Source organism: Onychomys torridus, chromosome 21, assembly GCF_903995425.1.
Source record: "Onychomys torridus chromosome 21, mOncTor1.1, whole genome shotgun sequence".
NCBI classification, from domain to species: Eukaryota; Metazoa; Chordata; class Mammalia; order Rodentia; family Cricetidae; genus Onychomys; species Onychomys torridus.
The window spans coordinates 19,088,617-19,100,761 of NC_050463.1; the positions used below are offsets into that span (position 1 = coordinate 19,088,617).

The following is a 12,145-nucleotide window of genomic DNA, read 5'->3' on the forward strand; positions in this document are numbered from 1 at the left end:
GCATATGTAAGGATATTTATTTCAGCTATTTATTACAGTGAAGAATTAGGGACAGCCTAAATATTCAACACAAAGTACTCATATATGATGAGTCAAAGTCATTGATTTTAAGCATCCAAACTGATGGCTAACTGAAGCAGAAAGGGTTTACTGGAGTAGTAGGTCAGAGTAGGTGTGTTCAGAAACAGTGCCAGGGCTGCACACCCAGGAACAGAACTGGCCTGGGGAGGCTGCCACTGGGGACACAGAGCACCTCACACTGCCATCGCTGCTTCTGGAAACAGGACAGACGTGACACATGGCCTGGTAGATCCTCCCTGATGGCCCTCTGTGCGGTAGAGCTGGGCCCCTCCTAACAAGGCTGGCAGCTTTGTGGGTGTAGAAGAGGCGTCCTGCTGGGCAGCGGGAAGGGATCACAGCTCCCTGGACTCCATCAGTGATACTGTGAGGGAAGCTGGCAGACAGCTGCTCTGGAAAATAGAACTTTAGAGGAAAAGAGCAACTTCCCTGTGATTAAATGTTTTTTATTTATTTCTGTTTTATGTATATGGGTGTTTTGCCTGCATAAATGTCTGTGCATCACGTGCATCCTGGAAACCTTAGAGGCCAGAAAGAGTTTTGAATCCCTAGAAACTGAGTCATGGACAGTTGTAAGCCACCTAGGAATTGAACCTAGGTCCTCTAGAAGACCAGCCAGTACTCTTAACTGCTGAGCTATCCCTTATAAATATCCCAGTAATAATTAAGGCCAGTAGATGTTTTTCATCTTCTTTTATCTTAGATATTTTCCAGATCTTATCTGGGAACTTTCTTGTAGAATTCTAACAGGCGGAGCAGAGTTTGTAGGTTGTTGGTGCTTTGCTCACTGTTAAAACGTTCTAGTCATGGTCGTAAAGTAACAAATCTACTGTCATAACTATTTTTAGTGTATAGTTCAGTAATGTTAAGACATTTACTATATTATGCGGTCAGTCTCCAGATGTCAGTTTTTATCTTTCAAAACTGATACACATACCATTGAACGGCCCTGCATCCCCTCCCTCCCAGCCACGGACACCACCCTCCGTCCTCCCCCTCCGCCCGCAGTCACCTCTTGTAAGTGACGGCATGCCAGGTTACTCTTCGACGGTGCTCGTCCCGCTGAGCTGACCTGACGGTTCCGGGACTGTAGACTGCGTGCTTGCACCCCGGTTTGCTTACCCACTGTCTAGTTCCACAGGAAGACCCTGTCTCCAGCTCTCCGGGGATCTATCTAGGAAGGGGTTGCCAGGTCAAACAGTAAATGTCACTCCTGCTCTTTCGAGGAACTACCATGCTTTTTGCCAGTGTCCACGGCCGTTTACACTCTAGCCCACGGTGCCAAAGTGGTACAGCGTCTCTACATCCTCGCCATCTTGGAAAGCTCTAGCTGTTATGGGGTTGTTTTTACGATAGTAACCATCCTAATGAGTGCAGAGCTGCATTGGTTACTTTTGTATAATTAAAATAGAAAAGGCACCAGGCTAAAAACAAAACCGTGAAGTTGGAAAAGAAGGGTAATTTCTTTCTTGGTCTATAAATGTCTGTTGCGGAGTTGGCGTGCTCCCCAGGCAGCTGTGAGTTACCAGCTGTAGTTCAGACTGAGCTGTCTTCTTCACACCTGGGTATGTGTTTATTATGCAGTAGGTTTGTGACCTTCATAATACAAGTCTGGCTGCTTTTTCTTTGACTAGGCCCCTTTCTTGGATGTCCTCAACACCATGATGGACACCACACTTCCTCTGACGCTGGAAGAGTTAGAAGAATGGGGGAACCCTTCATCTGATGAAAAGCACAAGAACTACATAAAACGCTACTGTCCCTGTCAAAACATTAAACCTCAGGTAGGGAGCCACGGTTGCGATCCGCTGCCCTGAAGCATCCAGACAACTGAAAGGCACTCTCTGAGCTGAGGCGAGAGTTAAGAGGCCTCTCAGCTGTTTCTGCTTCCGATACCTAAACATCTTTCGGTGTCGTGTCTGCTCGTCCTCCATGTTTGCCTCAGTTCAGTAGTACCTCAGGAGACTAGCGTCCCCAGCCCCTGGTCCAGGGTAACTCAATGAGATGAGGTCACGCTCTCTCTGGACAGGAAACAGCTGCCCCAGGTAGCAGGTAGCCTGGCACACAGGGCTGAGGCCTGCTCACGAGTTTCAGATGAGAACACCCTCCTAGCACTTGGGGGCACAAACGAGAGGTAATGTTTCTCATGATGTGTGGGGTGGAAGGAATCGTGAGCGATGTAAACGCTATGTATCTGTTCTCTTCAGCATTACCCCTCAGTTCACATCACAGCCTATGAAAATGATGAGCGGGTACCTCTGAAAGGAATTGTAGACTACACTGAGAAACTCAAGGAAGCCGTTGCGGAGCATGCGAAGGAAGCAGGGGAAGGTAGGACGCTGTCTGATCAGGGACCCTGGCTGACAGGACCGCCCTCAGCCATACTTCATGTACAGACCAAACCGTCTGCCTGTCATGCAGGACAGACTCCTGTGCTGACCACCTAGCTGACGTCCATGTAGCCATAACCACCTCCGCTCTTCAGGGTTAGTATTAAATGAAGCAGGCAAGACTCAAAGCAAACAGTAGGTGTCCAGGGTAACTCGGAGATCTACACACAGTTACTGAGACAGTCTGTCACTCCTTTTACGTCATTCATTTTCAGTGGATAAGCATTCTCCTGGGGCTGGAGAAATAGCTCAGTGGTTAAGAGCACTCGCTATCTGCTCTTTGAGAGGACCCAGGTTCAGTTCCCAGCACCTACATGGCAGCTCACAACTGTCTGTAACTCCAGTTCCCGGGGATCTGGTGCCTTTTCTGCTCCAGAGGATCCTGCATGCCTGTGGGGTACATAAGCTCACCCAACCACATACAAATAAAAATCAAAGATAAAAAAGTCAGTAAAAGCAACTCCTCTTTTTGCCTTAAAACTGCCAAGTAAGACATTATGAGTTTGGAATTGGGAAGGGCCCCCCTCTAAGTCTCCCTGTACGCAGCTCCAGTTCTCACTCTCCATTGCTATAGCTGGTATTTCCAGGGCCCTAAACTCTCAGATTCCACAGACCAATGACGCCCTCCTAGGTCACAGCCACTGACCCCCTCCTAGGTCACAGCCACTGACCCCTCCTAGGTCACAGCCACTGACCCCTCCTAGGTCACAGCCACTGACCCCTCCTAGGTCACAGCCACTGACCCCTCCTAGGTCACAGCCACTGACCCCTCCTAGGTCACAGCCACTGACCCCTCCTAGGTCACAGCCACTGACCCCTCCTAGGTCACAGCCACTGACCCCTCCGAGGTCACAGCCACTGACCCCCTCCTAGGTCACAGCCACTGACCCCCTCCTAGGTCACAGCCACTGACCCCCTCCTAGGTCACAGCCACTGACCCCCTCCTAGGTCACAGGTCACAGCCACTGACCCCCTCCTAGGTCACAGGTCACAGCCACTGACCCCCTCCTAGGTCACAGCCACTGACACCCTCCTAGGTCACAGCCACTGACCCCCTCCTAGGTCACAGCCACTGACCCCCTCCTAGGTCACAGGTCACAGCCACTGACCCCTCCTAGGTCACAGCCACTGACCCCTCCTAGGTCACAGGTCACAGCCACTGACCCCTCCTAGGTCACAGCCACTGACCCCTCCTAGGTCACAGCCACTGACCTCCTCCTAGGTCACAGCCACTGACCCCCTCCTAGGTCACAGCCACTGACCCCCTCCTAGGTCACAGCCACTGACCCCTCCTAGGTCACAGCCACTGACCCCCTCCTAGGTCACAGCCACTGACCCCCTCCTAGGTCACAGCCACTGACCCCCTCCTAGGTCACAGCCACTGACCCCTCCTAGGTCACAGCCACTGACCCCCTCCTAGGTCACAGCCACTGACCCCCTCCTAGGTCACAGCCACTGACCCCTCCTAGGTCACAGCCACTGACCCCCTCCTAGGTCACAGCCACTGACCCCCCTCCTAGGTCACAGGTCACAGCCACTGACCCCTCCTAGGTCACAGCCACTGACCCCTCCTAGGTCATAGCCACTGACCCCCTCCTAGGTCACAGGTCACAGCCTTCTCTCTGTGTGCCAGTCCAGGCAGGCACCCAGCTTCCTCAGCCATTAGGTGTCCTGCTTCCCCTGGTATAGAAATTGGCCCTCTGCCCCTCGCCACCATCTCTTTGGCGGTAGTGATGGCGGCTTTGTTCTTTGTCCCTTTGCTATTTGAGTACTCAAAAGGAGAGGGCAGTATGGGTCTCAGTTTTCAGACCATCCGATTGCTTTTCTGTTAACTCTTTCAGGCTATCAGCCTCCCAACATTATTTTAGATATTCAGCCTGGAGGGAACCACGTGATTGAAGATTCTCACAAAAAGGTATGCTGTCCATACACTGTGCATCGACAGAATCCTCGAAGGGCAGGGCAGGGTTTCTGGCAGAGCTGCTGCACAGATGTCAGGCCAGGAGCCTGGGAGAGCGGGAGGGCCCTGCTCTAGGGCTCCTAGTACCAGTGAGGGAGCCTGCTAAGAGATAACTGGGTCCTGGGTTAGGAAGTATTTGCTGTGTCCTGGATTAGCCTGGATGAAGACAGCCTGGGGAACCCTGAGATTCTGTCTAACCTCAGATGTTTCTTTTAGATCACAGCCCAGATGAAATTCCTGTATGAGGAGCTTGGACTTGACAGCACCAATGCATTCGAGGATCTTAAGAAATACCTAAAATTCTGAAATGCTGCCTTCAGCTGGGAACCGGAAACACGTGGAAATAACAATTAGTCTTATTTCCAGTTGGGTTAGCAAAAGTGAGATTTTTTTTTAAGTTATTACATAATTTTTTAAAAGTTGTTTCTTCATGTAAATTTTGCTTAATGTATTCCTCACTTGTACCGTTCACACCAGCACATACCCCTAGCCTGGGAAAGTAGTTTTTGGCCATGCTCCTTAGGAGGATGTGGAGAAGGAGCCAGAAGGCCTGGGCAGAAGACTGCCAGGCCTCCCTTCCAATCAGAACAGCTTCATGCCTATTAATAGAACTTTCTTTGACCAGTTTACAAATCAGTGTCCTTCCTCTTCGCTAGTAAATATTTTTAGGGACTGTCAGTGAGTCCCCTGGCAACTCCCACAGCTCCACTGTAAAGAAAAGAATAGCATTCTTCATTTAAATGCTTTAGAATTTGGAAATAATCTTTTAAAAACTTTATTGTTCTTTCAAACACCTGAGCATCTTCCCTAAAACAGTTGCATTTGTGCTACAGAAATTTAAGAATTGATGACATCATGATGGATGGATGGATGGATGGATGGATGGATGGATGGATGGATGGATGGATGGATGGATGGATGGATGTTGAGACATACTGGAGGCAGGGTGGCCATCTTGTGAATGGAGATCTCTAACACAAACTGTACAGAATGTCTAGTGTGCTCAAATAGCAGGCGCGATTGGAAACAAAGCATTTGTCTCTGAAAGCTGCTTGCTGATGGAGGAGAGTCTTCATGCTGTGTTCCAAGATGAGTCCTTCTCCCTTCTCCAGAGAAATGGCATGTGTATCAACGTCACTGCCTGTGGAGGCCCAATTGGTACTTAATCTTATTCTCAGTTTTGTAGGAAGATCCGAAATGATTTCCTGTAGATTTAGCAGAGTTGATGATTCTCCAAAATTCAGGACCACGATGAAGACTTTATCTATGCCATCCAGCTCTCTTGTGTACACAACAGAGTGACTGTCTTCCCTCAAAAGGCAAAACCAGCCCCTGTTGAGCAGCAGCTCTTTGGCGTGTAGTAGACTTAAATCCTGATAAAGCCTCAAGGCTGAACTCGCCTCAGACTTTTGGACCTGTTTTTTAAAAAGAATATTCACATAAATGTTTTATTTTATTTTAAGAGTTATCCCCCCCAGAAAAAAACTTGCTTCCATTTATCCTTTAAAATAACCCCCCAAATAAGTAAATCACTGCCAAATTATAAGGCATTTATAAATAGTTTATCCTAAAGTCACAGGAATTAAAAATTCATATTTTCTGCTTGTGGGGAGTCATTTCAGTGTGCACAATGCTCCCACTTCTTAGAGCTGCTGCAGAGCCCAAATTTGACCCCACTTTAGGACATGGGGCTGCTGGAATGAAGTCACTGTGCTGCCTGCTAACTGCCAGATGGCTGGAAGCAGAAAGTGTCCAGTGCGTTCGGACTTCGCAGTTCCCATCTGCGGGATAACATGAAGGGCACTGTGGGTGCAGAGATCATGGGTCCTGCAGACGTGGACTCTTGGATCCCTGGTGATGGGAAGGGCACTGCAAAACTGCAGAACCTAAGATACACAAGTCTACATTCGCTTTCTTGCTGCCCCGCCACGCCCTGCCCTGCCACGCCATGGCCACAAAAGGTCGTTTTTGCCCTTTAAAAGTTTGGGTTTATTTTGCAGCTACAAAAAACATACCTAATTTAATGCTGTTCTTTTCTTTTATTTATTTTCCCTCATAAGCATTTTTCTGTTACAAATATCATTGTGATGGCTGGTAATATGCTGGCAGAATATTTTACCATAATTGTATTCCCTTTCCTTTTAAACATCTGCACTTGTAGTGTTTTTTTACATTTTCGATCCCCTCCTCCCATGTTTTATATTATTTATTTAAGATAGATTATCAGACAGATAACTACTGTGTCAAAGAGTATGGACATTCAATGCGTAATGCATTGTTCCAAGCTGTTGCCAAATCAACAATAATGTTCATTCATTACACTCTAGCCTGCCAGGTTTCCTGGGCCGGTGGTGTTTGTTGTTTTCAGGTAGATGCTTAATAATATGTATTTAATGACTATCTCATGGATGTTTAAAAATGTCTGTTCTGTTTATCAGGCACAAAGTAATTGTGGTCTGTGTATGTGACACACTGTGTTACTCATTCTCCATAGCTTTAGATAATGCATGAGAATCGTTGTTTAGTGCCACTCACATGAGAGGCCCAGTGAGCTATTCTTTCCACCTCCCTTCATTTGAACTCTTTCCCTGTAACCGTGGACCTGTCTGTTTCTCTTTACACCTCTCAAAGTACTTGTTTGATATATTTTGAAGCTTCTGTTAACATGCATAAAGATTGGTGAGTATTCACTGTCTGAAAATTGCATTTCTCTCATATAATGCTTTTCATATTGAATTCTATTTTGTCTGCTATTAAATATTTCCAAGCCTGCCTTTTGTAAGTCTTTTTTTTTTTTGTCTAGGAGATGCATACAATAAGAATATATACAAGGCAGAGGTTTCTTCAAGCACCCCCAGTTCCCTTCCAGAGACAGACAGGACATGATGGCTGCTTGCATTCCCTCCTATAGGTCTCATGAAATGGGACCCCTGTGCCTCTGTGAGCATATGTGGGTGTGTTTACACAGATGGGAACACACCACCCTCCACTGTGTTCTAGCCTGTCACAAGTGCCCTCTCTCACCGGTGCAGCTAGCTGCTGTCTTAAGAGCCGTATCTTGGTCCCATGGTCTAATGACCTGGCTTTCTGTTGGATAGACAGGGCATTTCTCACACTTCTGTTCTTGCAAACGGTGCTACAGACAGACCCTTGCATATTTATCATTTATGTGTGCATGAATATTCATAGATGCAGATATCTAAGAGTAAAACTAGTAGATCTGAAGTGGAAACATTCTTTTGATGGCTAAATTGCAAGACTCCTCTCCATTCCAGTTGCCTGTAGTATTGTTAGTTGTGACCTTTTAACTGTCTCTCATACCTGCATTTTTGTCTTATCTAATCTGAATATTTTTGTTTAACATGAATTCAACCCATTCATATATATGACTACCTTTTTCAATATCCTTCTGAAACCTCATTTTATCTTTTATTCATAATAACATTATTCTTTTGTTTAGGGATTTCTCCTTTTTAAGAGATTTCTATTAGATCAGTTAATACGCAGTGTTTTAGAAAGTACACATTTATGTCTGTCTCCTAATCCTTTAAAACTTAGTAGCCACTTAAAATAAGTTCCAGAGAAAGGGTAGCCAGGCTTGCTGTAAAGACTGTAGGGTTTCCATCATAGCTGGGAACTCTCAGAGACAGGATTTTCTGTGAATGACTCTGCATATGGGGCCCTGTGTACCAGGTCATATTTTACCAAAGACATAATTTCCAAACTCCTTACTAATTGAAAATTGCAAGACTAGTCTGTGATAGACTTCAAGAGTCTTAGTTGAGGTTTTACACATGGCTGGGATGTTGGTAATCCATGTGGAAACTCATTTCTTATTTCTAGACCCAACATAACATTTTCATGGATACTTACTTCCACATTCACAGTGTGGTAATCAGAATTTGTGGGCAGCCAGGTGTGATTGCCTTCAGAAAACCCAGCATTTGAACTATTGTCCCACTGCATCGGTGACTTTGACAGAAGTGTGTTCTGTGTTGAAAGATCAAAAAGAGAAAGCAGTGATGAGGTCATTACAGGAAATCCGTCTGAACCCCTCCTGACTGCCTCCATTGACCCCTTTAGTTCTGAGCTGACGTCGGCACGTCCTGGCCTTTATGATGAAAAAGCCTTAACATACACTATTGGTCAGCTTTGTGCTTTCAGTGTGAAAATAGCGAACAATCTCCTCGATGGAAACACATTTTTCCTAACTGAACTTTGACATATTTAGAATCTGCTGCCTTTTTTAAGAAAACAGAAAGGACTTCAGAATATCCCACTAGCAATTCCTGACACCCCATCCTGCTGTAGACTGATGGCAGCCAAGAACTCTGCCAGACTCAGCTGATCCTGACTTCTGCACTCTCCTGTGAGCACCCACACACAGTGAGCCACTGGGAGGAAACATTGAAATTAACATTGAATTATTGAGGAAACAATCTCTCACACAAGTGAAATGGAACTGCACAAATTAAAGGGTCAGAATGCCATCTACCCAGCAACTCAGCTCGTGAGAGCCATCGCCTCAAACAAAAACAAAGTCACACAATGGTAACTGGACGAGCAGTGCTGTGGTCTCGTCCACTAGCAGGTCAAAACCCAGAGGTGAATTCTTCCTTGCGGGAGACGACATATGCAGAGTAAGTCGCTGGTCCTCAGGTGTCAGTGTGCCTCAATCTGCAGGGTCCTTGGTTCTATCCAAGATCAGTCATGTGACTCAGAGGGCACCACTTCCATGAGCTCCTCAACCACCTAATCAGTGGGGGAGCTGATAACCCTAACTGTTAACAGTAAAAAAACATGTGACTACGGGGCTGGGGAGATGGCTCGGGTTGAGAACACTGGCCCCTCTTCCAGAGGACCTGGGTTCAATTCCCAGCACCCACATGGTGACTCACAACCATCTACAATGAGATCTGGTGCCCTCTTCTGGCCTGCAGTGCAGGTGTACATGCAGACAGAACACTTACACAAGTAAATGAATAGTTAAAAATTTTAAATTAGTTTTAAAAAGAATGACCATGACATTCAGAACTGAAATAGTAGTGGTAACTTGTCTGACAGTGTAGCCATGTAGCTAAAAATGTATCATACTTACAGTATCATAGCTTTCATTGAAATTTGAAATGGAAATATCTCTCATCCCTAATTCTTCTCCATAGTAAGTTATCGGTGTCCCTGGGAGTGTGAAAAGAAGCATGTTCATGGAATTGACGTACTGATTCCCCAAGCGAGAGGTCAGCCGGGTAGTGTCTGGTCCACCAGTCTGAAAGGCAGATCATTTTAACATCACAGCTCCACACACAACTTCATGAAAGAGTTGCCCTGTTTGAAATGGAAAGTCCCCCAGGCAGAATCAGCATGCACAGAAATCAGCAAGCCCACCACCTGCTGTGTGACTGACTGTTCTCCATCATGGCTCCTGTGTTGGCTAGTTTTACATCAGCTTGACACAAGCTAAAGTCATGAGAGGAGGGAGCCTCATTAAGAAAATGCCTCTATAAGATCTGGCCATAGGCCGGATGGTGGTGGCGCACACCTTTAATCCCAGCACTTTGGGAGGCAGAGCCAGACGGATCTCTGAGTTTGAGGCCAGCCTGGTCTACAGAGTGAGATCCAGGACAGGCACCAAAACTACACTGAGAAACCCTGTCTCGAAAAACCAAAAAAAAAAAAAAAAAAAGATCTGGCTGTAGAATATTGTCTTAATTAGTGATCGATGGCAGAGGCCCAGGCCATGCTGGGTGGTGCTGTCCCTGGACTGGCGGCCCTTGGTTCTGTAAGAAAAATTGACTAAGCCATGGGGAACAAGCCAGTAAGCAGTACCCCTCCATGGCATCTGCTTCAGTTCCTTTCTCCAGGATCCTGTCCTGACTTTGATGATGAACTGAGATGGGGAAGCTCGAGCTGAATAACCCCTCCTCCCCAGCTGCTTGGGCGGTGGTTTTCATCACCACAGCAATAGTAACCCTAAGACAGCTGCTGCCCAACAGAGCGGTGCTGACAGTTCCCGGAGTGCTCCTTACTGCAAATGGTAACTGCAAATCAGAGGAACTTTAAAGGTTCATTTTCATGATTCTGCCCTGTGGTGGTAACTGTGTTCCCCAAAATATTGTGTACCCTAATAAACTTATCTGGGGCCAGAGAACAGAACAACCACTAGATAAAGAGGCCAGAAAATGGTGGCACTCCATGCCTTTAATCCTAGCATTCCAGAGGCAGAAATCCTCTGGATCTCTGTGAGTTCAAGGCCACACTGGAAACAGCCAAGCAGGATGACTCACGCCTTTAATCCCAGGGAGTGATGGCAGAAAGCAGAAAGGTATATAAGGCATGAGGGCCAGAAACTAGAAGCTTTTAGCTGGTTAAGCTTCAGGCTTTCAAGCAGCAGTTCAGCTGAGACCCCTTCTGGATGAGAACTCAGAAGCTTCCTGTCTGAGGAAACAGGATCATCTGAGGAACTGTCGAGATGAGGAAGCTGTGGCTTGTTCTGCTTCTCTGATCTTCCAGCATTCACCCCAATTCCTGGCTCCAGGTTTGTTTTTATTAATAAACTTTTAAGATTCCTGCTACACTCCCCTGTATAATAAATACCAACAGCAAAGGAAACAAGTTTGTTTTCCATAAAAAGCAAGACAGGGGCCAGTGAGAAGGCTTGGATGTAATGCGAGCCTGGTAACCTAAAATCAATGCCCAGATTCCACCTAAAGGTAGAAGGAGGAAACCAACACCACAGAACTGTCCTCTGGCCTCCATGGTGCACCAAGGCATGCACATGCTGCCCCCCCACACACACATACATCATGCACATATCTTAAAAGATGTGAGAGGATCAAGAGAAGAGGACAAGGTAGGAAAAGGCAGATGGACATATCTAATGTGTCTCTATTGTTCTGACATCCAAACTATCCAAAACCAATTTCCAGAGGTAAAATTAGGGGCCTGGGGAGATCGCTCCCATGGTCAAGTGCTTGCTACACAAGTGTGAAGATGTGAGTTTGATTCCCAGCACCCATATGAAAAGGCAGGTTTGGTGGCTTGCCCTAGTAATCCCATCCCTGGGGAGGTGGAGAAGAGGGCAGATCTCCAGGGCACTGGCCAGACAACGTGGCCTAATTAGAGAGCCCTGGGTCCCAGTGAGAGACCTCAAAAATAAGGTGGACAGGTCCTGAGGGGTGATATCTAAGGTTGACCTCTGACCTCTTTGTACACACATACATACACATGCAGGTATGAACATGCACACACACACACATATAAAGACAAAAGAGAAATCAGTTCTTAAAAAGAAATTTACAAAACTGGGCATGGTGACCTGTGCTTGTAATCCCACAAGACTCTGTCTCCAAAAAAAAAGGTGCATAATCTAAGCAGAAATTTTCGGTGTTATCTATGTGTGGTTTCCACGTGGTAAACACTCTGGTTACATATCAGAATGTGTGCTGCTCATGAAAGCACCTGAGGACTCTTCCCACAGCTGGATCCAATGGGCAGAGGCTGATCACAGTGCTCTGCTGTGCAGAGAGCATGTTCACACCTGGGTCAGATCTTGTCCCCTCACACAGTAGTCTGCCAACAACTTCACAGATGAAGAAAGGAGCTTTGAGAAAGGGCAGCATTCAAGTTACAGTATGACAGACCACCAGCCTTTGACTATGAACTTGATTGCTACAACACAGGAAAGAGCCGTCTTTCTTTTCTCTGAGGTGTGCTAAGG

General features: G+C 46.5%; 2 protein-coding genes across 4 annotated transcripts in view; one reads left to right on the forward strand and one right to left on the reverse strand.

The window, feature by feature from the left end:
- The window catches only part of Prepl (prolyl endopeptidase like), a 36,069-nt gene extending 28,869 nt beyond the window's left edge, over positions 1-7,200 (forward strand). For all 3 annotated transcript variants that reach the window (XM_036170654.1, XM_036170656.1, XM_036170655.1), the window contains 4 exons: positions 1,713-1,862; positions 2,286-2,409; positions 4,310-4,383; positions 4,645-7,200. In XM_036170654.1, the coding sequence (XP_036026547.1) occupies positions 1,713-1,862; positions 2,286-2,409; positions 4,310-4,383; positions 4,645-4,734 (438 nt within the window). In that variant the 3' untranslated portion in view covers positions 4,735-7,200. The remainder of the gene's footprint in view (positions 1-1,712; positions 1,863-2,285; positions 2,410-4,309; positions 4,384-4,644) is intronic.
- Positions 5,188-12,145, reverse strand: part of Slc3a1 (solute carrier family 3 member 1) — a 31,329-nt gene continuing 24,371 nt past the window's right edge. The window contains exons 8-10 of the mRNA XM_036170669.1: positions 9,527-9,694; positions 8,302-8,418; positions 5,188-5,843 (exon numbers count right to left, since the gene is read on the reverse strand). Coding sequence (XP_036026562.1) covers positions 5,400-5,843; positions 8,302-8,418; positions 9,527-9,694 — 729 coding nt within the window. The 3' untranslated portion in view covers positions 5,188-5,399. The remainder of the gene's footprint in view (positions 5,844-8,301; positions 8,419-9,526; positions 9,695-12,145) is intronic.